The 23879-nt window shown below is 47.4% G+C and overlaps 1 protein-coding gene across 1 annotated transcript in view; it reads right to left on the bottom strand.

The window, feature by feature from the left end:
• The window catches only part of LOC126251539 (UPF0489 protein C5orf22 homolog), a 503866-nt gene that overhangs the window by 53083 nt on the left and 426904 nt on the right, over nucleotides 1-23879 (bottom strand). Inside the window, exon 2 of the mRNA XM_049952047.1 lies at nucleotides 2851-3069. Coding sequence (XP_049808004.1) covers nucleotides 2851-2999 — 149 coding nt within the window. The 5' untranslated portion in view covers nucleotides 3000-3069. The remainder of the gene's footprint in view (nucleotides 1-2850; nucleotides 3070-23879) is intronic.

The following is a 23879-nucleotide window of genomic DNA, read 5'->3' on the forward strand; positions in this document are numbered from 1 at the left end:
AAGATGAAATAGTTCTTATTATCAATAATTAGCTTCAATTGAATACGGAGTACCTAAAGGTCCTGTGGCGCCTCTTCCTTATATCTGCATCTACAGAGATACTCCGCTACCCGCCATACATTGTACGACAGGGGGTTCCTCGTACCACCGCTAGTCATTCCCTTTCCTGCCCCATCCGCAAATGGAGCGAGGGAAAAATGACTATCTATATGCTTCCGTAAGAGTCCTGATTTCTCTTATATTGTCTTCGTGGTACTTGCGCGAAATGTAAATTACCATACCTTTCTGTTCATAATGAATCCTATTCCCGTTAGATCATTTTCTGCTGCTGTTGATTTTACCTTTTCGTCCTCTGACCAGAAAGCCTTGTCTTCGTTCAATTTCACTTCACTGACCCCCACTATAACTAGATTGAGCGTTAGTATTTCCGTTTTTAGATTCTCTGGCTTCGCTACCACGTTCAAATTTCTGACATCCCACGCCCCGACTCGTAGAACGTTACTCCTTCGTTGGTTATTGAGTCCTTTTTTTATTGTCACCTCCTCCTTGGTAGTCCTTTCCCAGGGATCCAAATGGGGGACTAGCCCGGAATCTTTAGCACAGACTATGTGTCCTCTATATACGCATTGTGTGCCTTTAATTCAGTGGTCTCCATTGATCATTGCTTATTTTTCCTCCTTTTAGGGGCAGTTTGCCATCCGAAGTGCAAGAGCGTGTTCTGAACCTCCGTCCATTTCTCCACCCTCTTTGACAAGGCCGATGGCTGAACGAGGATGACTTCTAAGGCCGAAAGTCTCCGACAGCCATTACTGATTATTTTTATTCAAAATTTAAGCAGTAGCGAGGTTCGCACCCGTGACTCAGGGAATTTTGATTACTAGTCAAAGCCACTACTGTTTTTTTATTTTTTTTAATGGAATAGTAACGGGGGCAAACTGGGTAGGCGTCAATATACGAGTACTGGCCACAAGGTCTGTGTCGTCAAACAGGAAGAAATCTAAGGGTTAAATGGCCACAGGAGAATACTCATTACTGACAGAAAATAAATCCGCCTTTTCCATCTGTGATTTAAAAAAAAGAAGGGATACGTCCTAATTGCGAGAAAAAAAAGAAGAAGCAAACACGAGGGAACACATCTGACAACCTCCCATGCGGGGTCGATACTCCACGAACGTCGCCATCCCATCTTCATGGCATCTCTTCCCGTAATGTCGTGTAGGTGCCGTTATCTGTTTAATCATGCAGGTGTAGATGTATCAAACTTATCTCCTGCCATGAATGATCAAGCTGCGGTGCCGATCGTAGAAGACTGCAAGCAGTTCGAAAAGTATCGGATGTATTTACGATTTTTCACAACAGCACAATGACGATCGTTTAAATTTATTAAATGTATTCGCAATTGCGAATATGGACAACCATCAGTCGTTGAATGAAATGACGACAATGAACATTGATTCTAGATCGGGATTCGAACCGGAATTTGCCGCTTATCGCCATAGGTCGCCTTACCATTTTTCTTTCTTTTTTTTTTTTCCTTGCTCTCACTTTGTTCGCGATTGTTCGGTCCATTTGTTCGGGGCGAACGTCCCTTGACGCTTGTTCGAATTCATCGTCGTTCCATTAACTCAGTTTTGTATAACAGAGGGCGGCTAACCCTTTGATCGAACATGCTGAGCTAGAGTGCCGGCACCATTTGGCTATCCGTGCACGACTGAGGCCAGACCCAAATTTCAATATGTCGTCAAGCATGCGTCTACAACCTGTGCTCGTACATCCATTACGTATATTCTCATACAGATGAGACATTTTAACTAAAAGTCGCTTTCCCGGTGCCAGCAGATAAATACGATATTGCAGTGCCTGTGTTATTCTGAATTACGATGCAATGTCCCTTTGTACATACATGCATGCCCAAAGGAACTTTGCAGCGTAATTCAGAATAACACAGGCACTAAAATGTCGTATCGTTTAAACTGTCCCAAACATTCGTTACACACCACCGCCAGTGAATCACGTGGCCTCTGATCCATATGGTGGCGTTATGTTACGTCCTAGGGTACCATATATCGCATGGGTTCAGGACAGTGCGTGAATCGGCAGAAGCGGGTGACACCCGTAAACAGAGAGCCAAAATCTGACGCTCTCCCACTGGCCCAAAATGTAGCCGTTGTTCATCTGTATACCGAACGTTGCTGTTGACGCATAAAGACAGTTAGTTAAGATGGGTTTTGTATGTATTGTACGTTAACCGGGGACCTAGAAACGATGGAGACGCTCCGTACCCGCCGCAGGCGCAGTGGTCTACAACCCCACGACGACAACCGCAGTCCATTTCACCCCTCCGCCGCCCCACTCCGAACCCAGGGTTATTGAGCGGTTCGGCCCCAGGTGGACCCCCCAGGGAACGTCTCACACTAGACGAGTGTAACCCCTATGTTTGCGTGGTAGAGTAACGGTGGTGTACGCGTACGTGGAGAACTTGTTTGCGCAGAAATCGCCGACATAGTGTAACTGAGGCGGAATAAGGGGAACCAGCCTGCATTCTCCGAGGCAGATGGAAAACCGCCTAAAAACCATCCACAGACTGTCCGGTTCACCGGACCTCGACACAAATCCGCCGGGCGGATTCGTGCCGGGGGCCAGGCGCTCCTTCCCGCCCGGAAAGCCGTGCGTTAGACCGCACGGCCAGCTGGGCAGGCTAAGATGGATACTATCGAATCTCTATCGAGAATCTGTTTTTCGTGCCACTGGTACACGTGCGCTGTAACAGCTGTAAACAGCGGCCACTGACAACAGCGGCGTCCGCACGTGGTCGCAACGAGACAGCCAGCCGCGAGACGCGGGCCCTACCTGGAGATGGTGACGATGGTGGGTTTGCCGGGGAGGCGGCCGAGCAGCGGCCGGAAGACGGCGGCGACCAGGCGCTCGATGTCTGGCCGCGTGGTGACGTGGTGCGGCAGCTCGGTGTCGTCGCAGGTGCAGCCCGCGTCGTGCACCATGGGCCAGTCCACCTGCTCGCCGGGGTACGCCTCGCGCACCGCCGCCACCAGCTCGCGCACCGCAGCCACTCTGCAACAGAGGCGACGCCACCGTCAGCTCCACTGCTGTGCAACACTGTCTACAGACCACTCAAGAAAAGCACCGGATAATAAACGTTGTAAGTTAGCTTGCGTCATGGTCACTACGTGTAAGTTGCGAAAAAAATTACCGTTAAGTGTAAGTTGCGTGAAGCTCACTTTGAATAAGAAAACGCTATCTTGACATTGAAATCAATGTAAAAGATTGGGTCGCCACCAACTCTGGCGCCATCCGGGGTGGTCGAGCGGTTCAGTCTGGAACCGCGCGACCGCTACGGACGCAGGTTCGAATCCTGCCTCGGGCGTGGATGTGTGTGATGTCCTTAGGTTAGTTAGGTTTAAGTAGTTCTAAGTTCTAGGGGACTGATGACCTCAGATGTTGAGTCCCATAGTGCTCAGAGCAATTTGAACCAATTGAACCAACTCTAGCCACAGGACAAATACAGGATTTGACTGAATCGGAAAATTAATTAATTTAGTCATAAGAAAAAAGAATCATGAGAGAACATTCATTGTACTATGACTCGCAAACAATGGGATGTAATTACTAGTTTGGTCCAGGCATTGTAAACTTGAATCAAATATTAAAATAAAGTACACTACGGGCCATTAAAATTGCTACACCAAGAAGAAATGCCGAAGATAAGCGGGTATTCATTGGACAAATATATTATACTAGAACTGACATGTGACTACATTTTCAAGCAATTTGGGAGCATAGATCCCGAGAAATCAGTACCCAGAACAACCAACTCTGGCCGTAATAACGACCTTGATACGCCTAGGCAGTGAGTCAAACAGAGCTTGGATGGCGTGTACAAGTACAGCTACCCATGCAGCTTCAACACGATACTACAGTTCATCAAGAGTAGTCACTGGCGTATTCTGACGAGCCAGTTGCTCGGCCACCATTAACCAGACGTTTTCAATTGGTGAGAGATCTGGAGAATGTGCTGGCCAGGACAGCAGTCGAACATTTTCTGTATCCAGAAAGGCCCGTACACGACCTGCAATATGCGGTCGTGCATTATCCTGCTGAAATGTAGGGTTTCGAAGGGATCTAATGAAGGGTAGTGGCACGGATCGTAACACATCTGAAATGTAACGTCCACTGTTCAAAGTGCCGTCAGTGCCAACAAGAGGTGACCGAGACGTGTAACCAATGGCACCCCATACCATCACGCCGGGTGATACGCCAGTTTGGCGATGACGAATACACGTTTCCAATGTGCGTTCATTGCGATGTCGCCAAACACGGATGCGACCATCATGGTGCTGTAAACAGAACCTGGACTCATCCGAAAAAATGACGTTTTGCCATTCGTGCACCCAGGTTCGTCGTTGAGTACACCATCGCAGGCGCTCCTGTCTGTGATGCAGCGTCAAGGGTAACCGCAGCCATGGTCTCCGAGCTGATAGTCCTTGCTGCCGCAAACGTCGTCTAACAGTTCGTGCAGATGGTTGTTGTCTTGCAAACGTCCCCGTCTGTTGACTCAGGGATCGAGACGTGGCTGCACGATCAGTTACAGGCATCTGGATAAGATGCCTGTCAGCTCGACTGCTAGTCATACGAGGCCGTTGGGATCCAGCACGACGTTCCGTATTACCCTCCTGAACCCACCGATTCGATATTCTGCTAACAGTCATTGGATCTCGACCAACGCGAGCAGCAATGCCGCGATACGATAAACCGCAATCGCGATAGGCTACAATCCGACCTTTATGAAGGTCGGAAACGTGATGGTACGCATTTCTCCTCGTTACACGAGGCATCACAACAACGTTTCATCAGGCAACGGCGGTCAATTGCTGTTTGTGTATGAGAAATCGGTTGGAAACTTTCCTCATGTCAGCACGTCGTAGGTGTCGCCACCGGCGTCAACCTTGTGTGAATGCTCTGAAAAGCTAATCATTTGCATATCACAGCATCTTCTTCCTGTCGGTTAAATTTCGCGTCTGTAGCACGTCATCTTCGAGGTGTAGCAATTTTAATGGCCAGTAGTGTAAATGATGCATGAACGCTGTGCATAAGAGCAGCTTTCAGCAGCACTCCTGAAAACAACATCTATTCTAAAAAATTTGTTTTAAATAAAAAGGTAACATTAATTATTGGACCTTTGCGCATCTAAACGCTATGGATGGACTAACAAGGAAACTACAAGGTAAATAGCGTAGGTAATAGAGACGTAACATCGGTACACAGGATAAAATTTGTGGCAAAATTATTTATTTCTTAAAAATGGTACAAATGGCTCTGAGCACTATGGGACTTAACTGCTGTGGTCATCAGTCCCCTAGAACGTAGGACTACTTAAATCTAACTAACCTAAGGATATCACACACATCCATGCCCGAGGCAGGTTTCGAACCTGCGACCGTAGCAGTCGCGCGGTTCCGGACTGAGCGCCTAGAACCGCTAGACCACCCCGGCCGGCTATTTCTTAAAACATAGATATAATGAGTCTACACAGCTGCTGTTGCCTGGTAAATAAGTACAATTTCTTGTGAAACGGTAAACGATTCTCAAGACACTCCTATGCCCACGTGGTTTGCGGGGACACAATTTCTACATACCGTGGCCAAGTTTTAATCACATTAAACCACACAGCCGCGAACAATTGACATTTTTCAGCAGGCACATTTGAATGATGATGGCAGTGGGCCAACATACTCTAATATTAAACCACTTGGACGGCTTACAATGGACATAAGGCAAATGAGACAAAGAAAATTCACGAAGAGGCAAAATTATTAAGATTCAGAAGAGAGTAAAACGTATACAGACGCAAACATTCACACTGAACCGAGGGCGCACTTCTTACATCTGCAACACCTTTGTGTTACGTTCTTCTTACGGATCAAAGTCTGCATTAGGAATCAAAGTCTGCAGAAGCCTTACATTTCTTGTTGCGACAAGGCTAAACAATCTTTATAACACGAGACGCGATACCAAAAGCTAAAAGCTCCCCTCTCGCTACGCCACGCGGTTAAACCAACTCACCATCCTTCGAAGAGGGCTCGGTGCAGACCCTCGGCGCGCTGGAAGCAGACTGACCATCTCACCCACTCCAACGTCTCACACGCAATTCCGTGGCCAGGGAAACCCAGAAGTGAGGCTTCTGCAACCAACCTAACACCGGTAACTTTCACGCAAGGAGACCAAACCTCTTTGCCTACCTGAAAACTACAGGGGTTGGCCATTCTGTACGACTACCGCTCATTCTCTGCAGCAGACTAAACCACCGCACAGCAACATGAAACATACCACATTCATTCACTCACGCCTGCCAGAGAGTTTTGTATCACTGGAAAGTAAATAAAATGATAATGAAAGGGGACTACAGGACCCTTTCAGCGTTTACAATTAGTACTCTACGGGGCTGTCCAGTCAGTTAGCTTGCATGTACAGAGATACTCTTAATATCGGTTTGCTCCAGAATTCTTGAACATATTCTCAGTTCGAATATAAGCAAGTTCCGTGACACTGAGAAGCTTCTGTCCACAAATCCGTACGGTTTTAGAAAAAATCACTCATGCGAAACTCAAATTGCCCTCTTTTCACATAATTTCCTGTGAACTATGGATGAAGGGTAACAGTCAGATTCCACATTCCTAGATTTCCTAAAGGCATTTGTTACGATGCGCCACTGTCGACTGTTAACAAAGGTATGTGCATACGGAATAAGTTCCCAAATATGTGAGTCTCTCGAAGACTTCTTAAGTAGTAGAACTTCGTATGTTGTCCTCTACAGCGAGTATCCATCGGAGACAGTTTCACCATCAGGGGTGCCCCAGGGAAGTGCGAAAGGACCTTGTTTGCTGACTATACACTCCTGGAAATTGAAATAAGAACACCGTGAATTCATTGTCCCAGGAAGGGGAAACTTTATTGACACTTTCCTGGGGTCAGATACATCACATGATCACACTGACAGAACCACAGGCACATAGACACAGGCAACAGAGCATGCACAATGTCGGCACTAGTACAGTGTATATCCACCTTTCGCAGCAATGCAGGCTGCTATTCTCCCATGGAGACGATCGTAGAGATGCTGGATGTAGTCCTGTGGAACGGCTTGCCATGCCATTTCCACCTGGCGCCTTAGTTGGACCAGCGTTCGTGCTGGACGTGCAGACCGCGTGAGACGACGCTTCATCCAGTCCCAAACATGCTCAATGGGGGACAGATCCGGAGATCTTGCTGGCCAGGGTAGTTGACTTACACCTTCTAGAGCACGTTGGGTGGCACGGGATACATGCGGACGTGCATTGTCCTGTTGGAACAGCAAGTTCCCTTGCCGGTCTAGGAATGGTAGAACGATGGGTTCGATGACGGTTTGGATGTACCGTGCACTATTCAGTGTCCCCTCGACGATCACCAGTGGTGTACGGCCAGTGTAGGAGATCGCTCCCCACACCATGATGCCGGGTGTTGGCCCTGTGTGACTCGGTCGTATGCAGTCCTGATTGTGGCGCTCACCTGCACGGCGCCAAACACGCATACGACCATCATTGGCACCAAGGAAGAAGCGACTCTCATCGCTGAAGACGACACGTCTCCATTCGTCCCTCCATTCAAGCCTGTCGCGACACCACTGGAGGCGGGCTGCACGATGTTGGGGCGTGAGCGGAAGACGGCCTAACGGTGTGCGGGACCGTAGCCCAGCTTCATGGAGACGGTTGCGAATGGTCCTCGCCGATACCCCAGGAGCACCAGTGTCCCTAATTTGCTGGGAAGTGGCGGTGCGGTCCCCTACGGCACTGCGTAGGATCCTACGGTCTTGGCGTGCATCCGTGCGTCGCTGCGGTCCGGTCCCAGGTCGACGGGCACGTGCACCTTCCGCCGACCACTGGCGACAACATCGATGTACTGTGGAGACCTCACGCCCCACGTGTTGAGCAATTCGGCGGTACGTCCACCTGGCCTCCCGCATGCCCACTATACGCCCTCGCTCAAAGTCCGTCAACTGCACATACGGTTCACGTCCACGCTGTCGCGGCATGCTACCAGTGTTAAAGACTGCGATGGAGCTCCGTATGCCACGGCAAACTGGCTGACACTGACGGCGGCGGTGCACAAATGCTGCGCAGCTAGCGCCATTCGACGGCCAACACCGCGGTTCCTGGTGTGTCCGCTGTGCCGTGCGTGTGATCATTGCTTGTACAGCCCTCTCGCAGTGTCCGGAGCAAGTATGGTGGGTCTGACACACCGGTGTCAATGTGTTCTTTTTTCCATTTCCAGGAGTGTAGTAAGAATTTGCAGAACGACTTGCAGAGAATTGATGAATAGTGCAGTTGACCCTGGCCGTAAATGAATGTAACATATTGTGCGTACGTAGGGAAAGAAATCCACTACTTTACAGCTACACTATAGATGACAAACAGCTGGAGAAAGCGTCTGCCGTAAAATATCTAGACGTAAATATCCAGAGCGACCGTAAGTTGTCATACAAAACAGATAGTGGGAAAAGCAGACAAGACTCAGATTCATCGGAAGAATCTTAAGGAAATGTAGTTCATCCACGAAGGAAGTGAGTTATAAGGCGCTTGTTCGCCCGATTCTTGAGTACTGTTCATCTATTTGGGATCCCTGTCAGGTAGGACTGATAGATCCAATGAAGAGTGGATCGTTTCGTCACGGGATCGTTTAGCTGGCGAGAGAGCGTTACGAAGATGCTAAACAAACTCCACTGGAAGACGTTACGAGAGAGACGTTGTGCATCACGGAGAGATTTACTATTGAAATTTCGGGACAGCACTTTTCAGGGGAAGTCAAATAACATATTACTCTCCCCCACACACATCTCGCATACTGACCACGAGGAGAAAATTCGAAACATCAGAGCTAATACAGAGGCTTGCCGACAATCATTCTTCCCATGCACTATTCGTGACTGGAACAGGCTTGGAGGGTTCAGATAGTGACACCGAAAGTACCCTCCGCCACACACCATTAGGTGGCTTACGGAGTATGCTGTAGATGTAGATGACGCCATGATGTACAGGAAGACGTAGTCTTTGAGTGACTGTAGCAGGAGAGAAGATGACTACTTGACACAGACTGGTCCATTAAATACCTAGGTGTAAGGTTGCAAAGCTATATGAAATGGAAAGAGGGTGTAAGATTTTTAGTGGTGAGAGCGAATGGTCGACATCGGTTTATTGGGTGAAAGGTAACAGATTCGTCTGTAAAGGAGATCGCATGGTCGACATCGGTTTATTGGGTGAAGGGTAACAGATTCGTCTGTAAAGGAGATCGCATGGTTGACATCGGTTTATTGGGTGAAGGTGTAACAGATTCGTCTGTAAAAGAGATCGCATGGTCGACTTCGGTTTATTGGGGGAAGGGTAACAGATTCGTCTGTAAAGGAGATCGCATGGTCGACATTGGTTTATTGGGTCAAGGGTAACAGATTCGTCTGTAAAGGAGATCGCATGGTCGACTTCAGTTTATTGGGTGAAGAGTAACAGATTCGTCTGTAAAGGAGTTCGCATGGTCGACTTCAGTTTATTGGACGAAGGGTAACAGATTCGTCTGTAAAGGAGATCGCATGGTCGACATCGGTTTATTGGGTGAAGGGTAACAGATTCGTCTGTAAAGGAGATCGCATAGTCGACATCGGTTTATTGGGTGAAGGGTAAAAGATTCGTCTGTAAAAGAGATCGCATGGTCGACTTCGGTTTATTGGGTGAAGGGTAACAGATTCGTCTGTAAAGGAGATCGCATGGTCGACTTCAGTTTATTGGGTGAAGGGTAACAGATTCGTCTGTAAAAGAGATCGCATGGTCGACATCGGTTTATTGGGTGAAGGATAACAGATTCGTCTGTAAAGGAGATCGCATGGTCGACATCGGTTTATTGGGTGAAGGGTAACAGATTCGTCTGTAAAAGAGATCGCATGGTCGACATCGGTTTATTGGGTGAAGGGAAACAGATTCGTCTGTAAAAGAGATCGCATGGTCGACTTCGGTTTATTGGGTGAAGGGCAACAGATTCGTCTGTGAAGGAGATCGCATGGTCGACATCGGTTTATTGGGTGAAGGGCAACAGATTCGTCTGTAAAGGAGATCGCATGGTCAACTTCGGTTTATTGGGTGAAGGGTAACAGATTCGTCTGTAAAGGAGATCGCATGGTCGACATCGGTTTATTGGGTGAAGGGTAACAGATTCGTCTGTAAAGGAGATCGCATAGTCGACATCGGTTTATTGGGTGAAGGGCAACAGATTCGTCTGTAAAGGAGATCGCATGGTCAACTTCGGTTTATTGGGTGAAGGGTAACAGATTCGTCTGTAAAGGAGATCGCATGCTCGACATCGGTTTATTGGGTGAAGGGTAACAGATTCGTCTGTAAAGGAGATCGCATGGTCGACATCGGTTTATTGGGTGAAGGGTAACAGATTCGTCTGTAAAAGAGATTGCATGGTCGACATCGGTTTATTGGGTGAAGGGTAACAGATTCGTCTGTAAAAGAGATCGCATGGTCGACTTCAGTTTATTGGGTGAAGGGTAACAGATTCGTCTGTGAAGGAGATCGCATGGTCGACATCGGTTTATTGGGTGAAGGGCAACAGATTCGTCTGTAAAGGAGATCGCATGGTCAACTTCGGTTTGTTGGGTGAAGGGTAACAGATTCGTCTGTAAAGGAGATCGCATGGTCGACATCGGTTTATTGGGTGAAGGGTAACAGGTTCGTCTGTAAAAGAGATCGCATGGTCGACATCGGTTTATTGGGTGAAGGGTAACAGATTCGTCTGTAAAAGAGATCGCATGGTCGACATCGGTTTATTGGGTGAAGGGTAACAGATTCGTCTGTGAAGGAGATCGCATGGTCGACATCGGTTTATTGGGTGAAGGGCAACAGATTCGTCTGTAAAGGAGATCGCATGGTCAACTTCGGTTTATTGGGTGAAGGGTAACAGATTCGTCTGTAAAGGAGATCGCATGGTCGACATCGGTTTATTGGGTGAAGGGTAACAGATTCGTCTGTAAAGGAGATCGCATGGTCGACATCGGTTTATTGGGTGAAGGGTAACAGATTCGTCTGTAAAGGAGATCGCATGGTCGACATCGGTTTATTGGGTGAAGGGTAACAGATTCGTCTGTAAAAGAGATCGCATGGTCGACTTCGGTTTATTGGGTGAAGGGTAACAGATTCGTCTGTGAAGGAGATCGCATGGTCGACATCGGTTTATTGGGTGAAGGGCAACAGATTCGTCTGTAAAGGAGATCGCATGGTCAACTTCGGTTTATTGGGTGATGGGTAACAGATTCGTCTGTAAAGGAGATCGCATGGTGGACATCGGTTTATTGGTTGAAGGGTAACAGATTCGTCTGTAAAGGAGATCGCATGGTCAACTTCGGTTTATTGGGTGATGGGTAACAGATTCGTCTGTAAAGGAGATCGCATGGTGGACATCGGTTTATTGGGTGAAGGGTAACAGATTCGTCTGTAAAGGAGATCGCACATAGGACACTAGTGTGACCTGTTCTTGAGCATTGCTCGAGTGTCTGGGATTAAAGGAAGATATCGAAACAATTGAGGCAGGTTGCTAGATTTTTATTGGTAGGTTCGATCAATACACTAGTATTATGGAGATGCTTTGGGAACTGAAATGGGAAACCCTGGAGGAATGCTACTGAGAAAATTTAGAGAACCGGCCATTGAAGCTGACTGCAAAACGATTATAATACCGCCCACATGCATTTCACTTAAGGACCACGAATATAAGAGAAATTAGGGCTCCTACGAAAGCATATAGGCACTCATGTTTCTTTCGCTCTATTTGCGAGTGGAACAGGAAGGGAAATGATTAGTATTGGCGCAACATACCCCCCGCCACGGACCATACAGTGGCTTGTGGAGTATGTATGTGGATGTAGATAGCTGCGGAACAAGAAGAAGTAACTGATTAAAAGAGAATCATAGAGCCATGCAGGCCGTCTCCATAGTTGAGTGGTCAGCGAGTCCGGCAGCTATGTTGAGGACACGGGTTCGATTCCTGGTCTGCCAGGGATTTTTTCCTTGGTTGGATGAGTGAGATGCACTCAGCTTCGTGATGCTTGAGTGAGAGATAGCGGTTCCAGGAACAAGACAGCCGACAACGGCTGGGAGGGCGGTGTGCCACCCCCACGCCTCTCCACACTGCGCCCACATGACCACATTGACAGTTCACGGGCCGATCAGTCGACCCCGATTGCCCTGTGTGAGCCAGATCGCGGAGCTTACGGTCCTTGTGCACGAGTACGGACACGTGCAATATACTCCTACATACGAACTGTAACAACTCCGGAGATCGCTCAGACGGAGGATCTGGCACATAATTTGCCTGAAGAGGGTTACAGTATCCCAGAATTTTTGCAGATTTTAAGAACAGGTAGATGGGTGGTGCGCATTGTTGGAGCGGCGTGGATGCAGATTTAGTGACACAACAACTGACTGGTTTTAACTATCGAATGGCCAGTCGATTGTTTTCCGTTTAGTGTTTTTTTTTTCAGTGAAATAAAACAACCGAATGAAACTAGTCTCTGAGGCCATGTCTGCTATATGAAAGTATTAGACTTTTCTTCATAAAGGACGAAACGGGTTTTCTGATACTTATATCCAGAAAAAATCTGTATTGGCACATGTATACAGAATGTTTAAAAAATGTGTCACATATCCATACAAGACGTAGGATTGGTCAAAAGTAGAATAAAAGTTCCTGTAAGTATTCCTCCACAAAATGATATCTGTTGAAATATGGGCAGGAACTATCGATGACAGACGCATAGGACCACCCACTTTACTAATCAGATTATCAAATGCTGTGTATCACCGATTTCTGAGCGATGAACTACCAGCGCTATTGGAGAACGTTAACCCTGCCGACAGACAACGACTGTGGTTCATACACGACGTTTTCTATAGATCGTGCGACCGTACCTCATCACAACGTTTCATACGCTATCAGTTGGTTGAGGATGTCCAACAACATAGCCTTCAGTTCACCGTACCTGAATCCGTGGGATTTCTAGATACGGGGACATTTAAAGACATTGGTGTATGACCAGCCCATCGACAATATGCGGGCGTTACAACAGTGTGTGATCAATGGGTGCGATGCAGTCCAAATGGAGCCAGGTATGTTTGACAATGCGATTCACTGCGAAGAAGGGCTGAAGGATGTGGCAGGATGCATGATAACCACATGCTGCACTGCCTATAGTGTCTGCCTCTACGTAACAGGCAGACGGATATTAGAGGACAGACTGGACTCTATCTCAACAGGTAATGGTTTCCAGACACAGCATTTTAGACTTTTCTTCATTTTGGACAGTATTACCTCCTGAAGTAATATGTGACACTTTCTTTTAACGGCCTGTATAGTTAATTACTCGCTATCATCCTGAGGGCCGGCCGCTGTGGCCGAGCGGTTCTAGGCACTTCAGTCCGGAACCGCGCGACCGCTACGGTCGCAGGTTCGAATCCTGCCTCGGGCATGGATGTGTGTGATGTCCTTAGGTTAGTTAGGTTTAAGTAGTTCTAAGTTCTAGGGGACTGATGACCATAGCAGTTGAGTCCCATAGTGCTCAGAGCCATTTGAACCATTTGAACCACTTTTCAGTCGTAGTCTTTTAAATAAACAGGAACGCATTCGAGAGGATCATTTTTCCACTGTTTTTCTTGTTTTCCCTGTTGCAACAGAGAATGGCACACATACGAAATGAAATGTTTTAGTCAGAAATACTTTGATAATTTACTTATGTAAAACTGAAACAGTGCCAAACTAATTCTACATCACAGACCGCATTTTAGGAACAAAAAAAATTTTGCGTGTGCTTCAGTGCTACAACTTAGGGTTACCAGAACGCTTGTAATGGTAGCAGAGACACTTTACAGCGTATTGCACCATGCTACGTCACTTTATAAGCTACGTTTCTGCCTCATACCGGACTTTATGTGTGTATTTTATGTACGTAAGTTCAGTAAATTTGAACATCTGTACCTCGGAAATGGATAAAGATACCAGGAAAATTTAAAATTTCAGCAATTGCTCTGTATAGCCATCTTGGAATCCGTGACATGGTTTTGGCACGAAAAAGGGTAAGAAACGCTTTTTCTCGGGGAACCGCCCATGAACTAACAGTGCCTCCGTAAACCTCCTAAAGTCCGCCGTAAACTACTTCAAATGCAAAAAGATCCAATTGATTTACTCCACTACCAGGAAAATTTAAAATTTTTGCCACTGATGCGAATAGCCCTCTTGGAATCCGGGGGTTGGTTTTGGCACGAGAAATGGTAAGAAATGCTTTTTCTCAAGGAACCGCCCATGACCTAACGGTGTCTCCGTAAACCCCCTAAAGTTCACCGTAAACTGCTTCAAATACAAAAAGATCCAATCGACTTACTCCATTTGCCTAAGCTCGAAGACGTGTGGTTCAAATGGCTCTGAGCACTATGGGACTCAACTGCTGAGGTCATTAGTCCCCTAGAACTTAGAACTAGTTAAACCTAACTAACCTAAGGACATCACAAACATCCATGCCCAAGGCAGGATTCGAACCTGCGACCGTAGCGGTCCTGCGGTTCCAGACTGCAGCGTCTTTAACCGCACGGCCACTTCGGCCGGCGAAGACGTGTGTAATCTGCATACTTTGACTGTGTACTGTAGGATAGTGACACGAAGAATATCCTCTTGTTGGGTACACAAATGGTCTCTAGCCCAAGGACTATCCAAAATACTGACCTTAAATTCCTACCACCAACAGAAACCCATGTACGAGCCATGGAACAATCCCATTTTTATGTTCGGTGTTTTGAAACACTTTGGTAAGCATGCTGTTTCGTGTTCCTATACCTACATTATCGCATATGCATCGTTATTGATTATTAAATCAGTACTTCTGGATACCCCTGATGCCACTATATCCACATCGGTGTTCCTCAAGCCACGTTACAGTGTGTGGTGGAGGGTACTTCTACTAAGATATTACTACTAATACTACTACTACTATCATCTCCTCTCGTCCCTTTTCCATTAGCGAATGGAGCATAGAAGGACCGACTATCATTTAAGCTCCATATGTGTCTAATTCCTCAAATTCTACTCTGATTGTTTCGCAAAACATACATGGGTGGAAGTACTATGTTGCCGCACTCTTCTTCGAATAGAAATCTCAACAGTAGCCCTCTCCGTGACACACATTACCCAAAAGCCTCTCTTGTAGCGTCTGCCACAGAGGTTTGTTATGAAGCTCTTCGGTAATGCTCTGGCACTTACTAAACGATACCGTGGTGAAACGTGCCACTCTTCGTTGCATTTTATATTAGTCCAAAAGGACATCACACACATCCATGCCCGAGGCAGAACCATAGCGGTCGCGCGGTTCCAGACTGTAGCGCCTAGAACCACTCGGCCACTCCGGGCGGCAACTGTTCCTCTTTCAAGTGGTTTATCTCCCATGGTCCAATCGGACAATAATGGATTTCTTCGACTATTTATGCCCAATACGTTTCATTTACTAATGTTGAGAATCAACCATGACTGCCTGCAGCAGTCATCGGTCATTCGCAGGTCTTTCTGCATTTCACTACAGTCTTTGTCTGTTGCAGCCATTCTGTAGACAGTAGCATCATTTACGAACAGGCTCATGAGGCTTCCGATATTGTCCACTAGCTTATGTATACGTGTCCTACACATTAACGATCCCATAACACTTCCCTGGAGAACTGTCGACATTACCTTAACAGCTGCCCCTTCAAGAACAACGTGTTGAGTTCTGCTATGTAGTCCTGAAATCAATCAAAAGTCTGATTCTATGCTATATAACCTTTCATTTGGTCCACTAAACGACAGTGAATCGAGCCCCTTGCCGACGTAAAGGAACAATGAATCAACGTGGGCGCCTTTGGTTCAAATGGCTCTGAGCACTATGCGACTTAACTTCGGAGGTCATCAGTCGCCTAGAACTTAGAACTAATTAAACCTAACTAACCTAAGGACATCACACACATCCATGCCACAGGCAGGATTCGAACCCGCGACCGTAGCGGTCGCTCGGCTCCAGACTGTAGCGCCCAGAACCGCACGGCCACTACGGCCGGCGCGCCTTTGGTCTACGGTGCGCAGTTTTTCTTGGCCAAGCAACGCGAGCTGTCATTTGCAAAGATCTCTTTTTACGGAATCCAAGATGGTTTTTGTGGACAGGATTTTGTTTCTTCATGAATTTCATAATGCTGCATGATTCTAGAATGGATTAATGTCAGCGTTATGGGCCTACATTGCCTGCATCTCTTCGAGAAACGTCAGTTACGTGGACTTTTCTTCCAATCGAATTGGTACCCTTAGATACTCCAGCGAACTACGATGAATTTCTGCTAGAAAGAAAGTAAATTCTTTCGCGTATCTCGGTAGAACCTCATCCAATGCAGACGTCTCTCCCCCATTAGTAGTTAAATTCGCATTTTTCGATCACTTACTCCAATATCTGCCGTTTATGAGTTCGCACTATGCTTGGGAAGAAGAATATTTTGTGTATTATTAACTCCAGCGGCAAAAGTGTTCCACAAGACCGAATTAAGCACTTGAGTGTCCGCCCACGGTAGCTGGGTGGTCAGCGCGACTGTCAATCCTAAGGGCCCGGATTCGATTCCCGGCTGGATCGGAGATTTTCTCCGCTCAGGGACTGCGTGTTGTGTTGTTTTAATCATCAACATTTCGTCCCCATCGACGCGCAAGTCGCCGAAGTGGCGTCAAATCGAAAGACTTGCACCCGGCGAACGGTCTACCCGACAGGAGGCCCCAGTCACACGCCATTATTATGGCACTTGAGTCTTTTCTTGCATTCCGATACCACGACGGTCACCAAACTTCTGAATCGATGATTTTGCTGGCAATACGTACGACCAAAACTTTTCTGGATTTTTCGTCGGATTGGTTAGTAATGAATCGCAAGTAGCCTCTCGAGCCGCTCACCGCTGCCGCAGAGGCGTTGCTTGTGACGTCACTATACTAGCCTCCGCAAATGGGAAGGCTACGGGTCGGCGATAGGACGGCGCCCTGCCAGAACGGCGTCTCTCTGACACATCTCAAGGACAATGAACTCCGTGGATAAAAGCCAGATTTATGAGCGACACAAAAGCTAAGAAATGTGCTCCAAGCGTATTTGCCGCCCCGCGCTGTTTCATTGTGCCTCGTAATAAAAACACGCAGCCAGGCAGCTATTCATTGCGACATGAAGACGTTCCTCCGTGTTCCGGGAAAGACACGACGCGTGCGACACTTGCACAAAGAGGGCCCGCGGCCGCCATTGTTCACGCAGCGGCTGGGCCGCCTGCGACACGAGATGAGTAATGTCACACGGAGTCAGTTCCCGTTACGGCGGGGAAATTACGGCAGGACAACGACGAGGACGCTGCGGAGGAGTGCGAAAGACCGGCGGACAATGGCGGCGGAGACAAAGCGGGACAAAGTAGACCGCAGCGGCAATTACGGAAGCAGGTGACCGGCGGGCGGCGCTCCGCCTAGACTTCCGGGATCAGCCGAGGTGACACCGGACCGCGCTGGACTACGTGATACCTCCTGCCGCCACTCGGCTGCCCGGATGTCGCTTTCCCACGCTGCCGGCCCAACTGTCCGCTGGACAGCTGTCCCTGCTGATGGCAACATTACCGCCGAGCGGAACTGCCGCCGTTTTGCTGCACGCTTCTTCCGCGTGTAGCACGACGACGTGTGGCGCATAGGTCGGGCAAGTATCTAATCGACACAGACAAAAATTTAGTCATGCCAACACCTTGTAAGAGGTCCATGACAAAGGAATTTATTGCTAGCGCACTCGAGCAGATGTAATTTCGATGGACTGCTCACGCGCTGCCTGCGATATGTATGCTAGAATAGAGTCGCAGACCAGAGAGCCGTGTCGGCAGCAGTAGTAGTAGTAGCAGCTCGCAGTCGGGCGGTTGGGCCGGTCGTGTAGATGATGGCGGTGCCTGAGCGATGCACCGGGTGATCAAAAAGTTAGTATAAAATTGAAAACTGAATAAATCGCGGAATACTGTAGATAGAGAGGTACAAATTGACACACGTGCTTGGAATGAGATGGGGTTTTATTTGAAACAAAAAAAATACAAAATTTCAAAAAATGTCCGACAGATGGCGCTTCACCTTATCAGAATAGCAATAATTAGCATAACATAGTAAGACAAAGCAAAGGCCGGCCGAAGTGGCCGTGCGGTTAAAGGCGCTGAAGTCTGGAACCGCAAGACCGCTACGGTCGCAGGTTCGAATCCTGCCTAGGGCATGGATGTTTGTGATGTCCTTAGGTTAGTTAGGTTTAACTAGTTCTAGGGGACTAATGACCTCAGCAGTTGAGTCCCATAGTGCCCAGAGCCATTTGAACAAAGCAAAGATAATGTTCTTTACAGGGAATGCTCAATATGTCCACCATCATTCCTCAACAATAGCTGTAGTCGAGGAATAATGTTGTGAACAGCACTGTAAAGCATGTCCGGAGTTATTGTGAGGCATTGGCGTCGGATGTTGTCTTCCAGCATCCCTAGAGATATCGGTCGATCACGATACATTTGCGACTTCAGGTAACCCCAAAACCAATAATCGCACGGTTTGAGGTCTGGGAAACTGGGAGGCCAAGCATGACGAAAGTGGCGGCTGAGCACACGATCATCACCAAACGACGCGCGCAAGAGATCCTTCACGCGTCTAGCAATATGGGGTGGTTCTAATAAAACCCCATGTCATTCCAATCATGTGTGTCAATTTTTACCTCTCTATCTACATTATTCCGTGGTTTATTAAGTTTTCAAATTTATACTGACTTTTTGATCACCCAGTAGTATAAGGTAAAATCAAAAATTACTATTCATAGTCGCGCGCATATGTAATTTGTAACAACTGATTTTGCACTATTGTTATATCAAGTCCCATGTAAATGTCTGTAAAAAAAATCTTTTAATAATAATCTTCAAAATTAACTTTTGAAAATCACTCATCTGAATTTAAAGATCTTACTAATTTCTCCTATCCATGGTCATCGTGACTATCGTAAAGAAAAATCAGTTGTTTCTTTTTATACATGACAAATCTAGCGGCCAGCATTGCACTAGGTTGTGCAAAAAAAAAAAAATTCTTATATGAGCAGATATATACGCGTTATCTGGCGACTTCATTGAGGTAAGAATTTTCAGTTTATTCAGAATGATCTTTTAGGGCCATGACGCAGCACTGCTGACGTCCAAAAATACCAGTTTATATTCAGAGTCAATTCATTATTGAAAGGTTATATGTGAATCACAATTTTATTGAGAGGTTAGTCACACTTCATTATTCTGAGGTTACGGAAGTAAACTGTTGGGAGGTTACAACCTTGCAACACCATCTCTACAGTCCGATTAAAATAACTGGACAGTTGATGTCTGTCACTTATGTACATGCTTGTATACGAAGTTGAGCGATTGTCTATGTACATTGTAGAGTGACTGTCTATAGACAATGAATATAGACAGTCCACATCAGTGGTTCCAAACTTTTCTTACACCATTACCCATGAGTGCAACCAGATATTAGACAGTACGACCCCCCCACCCCCACCCCACATTACCCCTAACCACCACTACCCGCAGGTACACCAACTTTAGCTAGACTTCAGAACGAGAAAGAACTTGCTTTGAACACTTTTACTTTAAAAATAGTGAAAGATGAATGATACTTAGTTTTATGGGTGTTTTACTAAGTCACAAACTAATGAGTCAATGAGACAACTGATAATACTTATGTCTAACAAACATTTTTAAATTTGAGTGTTTTCTTGTACTTGAGTTTTTTCAGCAAGCATGATAAATCACGCCCCAAATCCACTCAGTTCCTTCTTTCAACAACAATATTGTTACTCAGTTCTGGACTCTGCAATTAATTGTTTTTGTTTTCACTGCAATCACAGCGAAAAATCTACTTTATTACGAGTACTAACTAGTATATCTTCTCAGATAAGTAAGCTAACAAGGAACATTGAAGATAGGCACTTGTTACATAACATGCTTCCACCGCACTACTACAAGGGTTACCCAGAAAGTAATGCACCGCAGTTTGTTTCTTCAACAATTATTTATTGAACATAATGACAATTACACACACGAAAGAATGGTGTTTTTCTATACACCCTATTTTCCGCGTAATTTCCATTCCGTTCTATGGCCTCCCTTCAGCGCCAAACAAGGGCATGTGCGCCCCGTCGGTACAAATCCTTTATGGGACTCAACTGCTGTGGTCATAAGTCCCCTAGAACTTAGAACTACTTAAACCTAACTAACCTAAGGACATCACACACATCCATGCCCGAGGCAGGATTCGAACCTGCGGCCGTAGCGGTCGTGCGGTTCCAGACTGTAGCGCCTTTAACCGCTCGGCCACTCCGGCCGGCCCAAGTGGAAGTCCGAGGGATCTAGGTTCAAATGGTTCAAATGGCTCTGAGCACTATGGGACTTAACATCTGAGGTCAGCCGGCCGGTGTGGCCGTGCTGTTCTAGGCGCTTCAGTCTGGAACCGCGTGACCGCTACGGTCGTAGGTTCGAATCCTGCCTGGGGCATGGATGTGTGTGATGTCCTTAGGTTAGTTAGGTTTAAGTAGTTCTAAGTTATAGGGGACTGATGCCCACAGATGTTAAGTCCCATAGTGCTCAGAGCCATCTGAGGTCATCAGTCCTCTAGAACTTAGAACTACTTAAACCTAACTAACCTAAGGACTTCACACACATCCATGCCCGAGGCAGGATTCGAGCCTGTGAACGTAGCAGTCGCGAGGTTCCGGACTGAAGCGCCTAGGACTGCTCGGCCAAAGCGGCCGGCTAGGAAGCTAGGTCAGGGCTGTAGTGTAGATGGTGTAACACTGTCCAACCCTGTTTTGCAATGTGTTCAGCAGTCCTTAGACTTGTGTGGGCCCGAGCGTTATCGTGTTGCAGCAAAATATTTCTACATCTACATCTACATTTATACTCCGCAAGCCACCCAACGGTGTGTGGCGGAGGGCACTTTACGTGCCACTGTCATTACCTCCCTTTTCTGTTCCAGTCGCGTATGGTTCGCGGGAAGAACTACTGTCGGAAAGACTCCGTGCGCGCTCGAATCTCTCTAATTTTACATTCGTGATCTCCTCGGGAGGTATAAGTACGCGGAAGCAATATATTCGATACCTCATCCAAAAATGCACCCTCTCGAAACCTGGCGAGCAAGCTACACCGCGATGCAGAGCGCCTCTCTTGCAGAGTCTGCCACTTGAGTTTGCTAAACATCTCCGTAACGCTATCACGGTTACCAAATAACCCTGTGACGAGACGCGCCGCTCTTCTTTGGATCTTATCTATCTCCTCCGTCAACCCGATCTGGTACGGATCCCACACTGATGAGCAATACTCAAGTATAGGTCGAACGAGTGTTTTGTAAGCCACCTCCTTTGTTGATGGACTACATTTTCTAAGGATTCTCCCAATGAATCTCAACCTGGTACCCGCCTTACTAACAATTAATTTTATATGATCATTCCACTTCAAATCGTTCCGTACGCATACTCCCAGATATTTTACAGAAGTAACTGCTACCAGTGTTTGTTCCGCTATCATATAATCATACAATAAAGGATCCTTCTCTCTATGTATTCGCAATACATTACATTTGTCTATGTTAAGAGTCAGTTGCCACTCCCTGCACCAAGTGCCTTTCTGCTGCAGATCTTCCTGCATTTCGCTACAATTTTCTAATGCTGCAACTTCTCTGTATACTACAGCATCATCCGCGAACAGCCGCATGGAACTTCCGACACTATCTACTAGGTCATTTATATACACTCCTGGAAATTGAAATAAGAACACCGTGAATTCATTTTCCCAGGAAGGGGAAACTTTATTGACACATTCCTGGGGTCAGATACATCACATGATCACACTGACAGAACCACAGGCACATAGACACAGGCAACAGAGCATGCACAATGTCGGCACTAGTACAGTGTATATCCACCTTTCGCAGCAATGCAGGCTGCTATTCTCCCATGGAGACGATCGTAGAGATGCTGGATGTAGTCCTGTGGAACGGCTTGCCATGCCATTTCCACCTGGCGCCTCAGTTGGACCAGCGTTCGTGCTGGACGTGCAGACCGCGTGAGACGACGCTTCATCCAGTCCCAAACATGCTCAATGGGGGACAGATCCGGAGATCTTGCTGGCCAGGGTAGTTGACTTACACCTTCTAGAGCACGTTGGGTGGCGCGGGATACATGCGGACGTGCATTGTCCTGTTGGAACAGCAAGTTCCCTTGCCGGTCTAGGAATGGTAGAACGATGGGTTCAATGACGGTTTGGATGTACCGTGCACTATTCAGTGTCCCCTCGACGATCACCAGTGGTGTACGGCCAGTGTAGGAGATCGCTCCCCACACCATGATGCCGGGTGTTGGCCCTGTGTGCCTCGGTCGTATGCAGTCCTGATTGTGGCGCTCACCTGCACGGCGCCAAACACGCATACGACCATCATTGGCACCAAGGCAGAAGCGACTCTCATCGCTGAAGACGACACGTCTCCATTCGTCCCTCCATTCACGCCTGTCGCGACACCACTGGAGGCGGGCTGCACGATGTTGGGGCGTGAGCGGAAGACGGCCTAACGGTGTGCGGGACCGTAGCCCAGCTTCATGGAGACGGTTGCGAATGGTCCTCGCCGATACCCCAGGAGCAACAGTGTCCCTAATTTGCTGGGAAGTGGCGGTGCGATCCCCTACGGCACTGCGTAGGATCCTACGGTCTTGGCGTGCATCCGTGCGTCGCTGCGGTCCGGTCCCAGGTCGACGGGCACGTGCACCTTCCGCCGACCACTGGCGACAACATCGATGTACTGTGGAGACCTCACGCCCCACGTGTTGAGCAATTCGGCGGTACATCCACCCTGCCTCCCGCATGCCCACTATACGCACTCGCTCAAAGTCCGTCAACTGCACATACGGTTCACGTCCACGCTGTCGCGGCATGCTACCAGTGTTAAAGACTGCGATGGATCTCCGTATGCCACGGCAAACTGGCTGACACTGACGGCGGCGGTGCACAAATGCTGCGCAGCTAGCGCCATTCGACGGCCAACACCGCGGTTCCTGGTGTGTCCGCTGTGCCGTGCGTGTGATCATTGCTTGTACAGCCCTCTCGCAGTGTCCAGAGCAAGTATGGTGGGTCTGACACACCGGTGTCAATGTGTTCTTTTTTCCATTTCCAGGAGTGTATATTGTGAAAAGCAATGGTCCCATAACACTCCCCTGTGGCACGGCAGATGTTACTTTAACGTCTGTAGACGTCTCTCCATTGATAACAACATGCTGTGTTCTGTTTGCTAAAAACTCTTCAATCCAGCCACACAGCTGGTCTGATATTCCGTAGGCTCTTACTTTGTTTATCAGGCGACAGTGCGGAACTACATCGAACGCCTTCCGGAAGTCAAGGAAAATAGCATCTACCTGGGAGCCAGTATCTAATATTTTCTGGGTCTCATGAACAAATAAAGCGAGTTGGGTCTCACACGATCGCTGTTTCCGGAATCCATGTTGACTCCTACAGAGTAGATTCTGCGTTTCCAAAAACGACATGATACGCGAGCAAAAAACATGTTCTAAAACTCTACAACAGATCGACGTCAGAGATATAGGTCTATAGTTTTGCGGATCTGCTCGACGACACTTCTTGAAGACTGGGACTACCTGTGCTCTTTTCCAATCATTTGGAACCTTCCGTTCCTCTAGAGACTTGCGGTACACGGCTGTTAGAAGG

Source organism: Schistocerca nitens, chromosome 4 (assembly GCF_023898315.1).
Source record: "Schistocerca nitens isolate TAMUIC-IGC-003100 chromosome 4, iqSchNite1.1, whole genome shotgun sequence".
NCBI lineage: Eukaryota > Metazoa > Arthropoda > Insecta > Orthoptera > Acrididae > Schistocerca > Schistocerca nitens.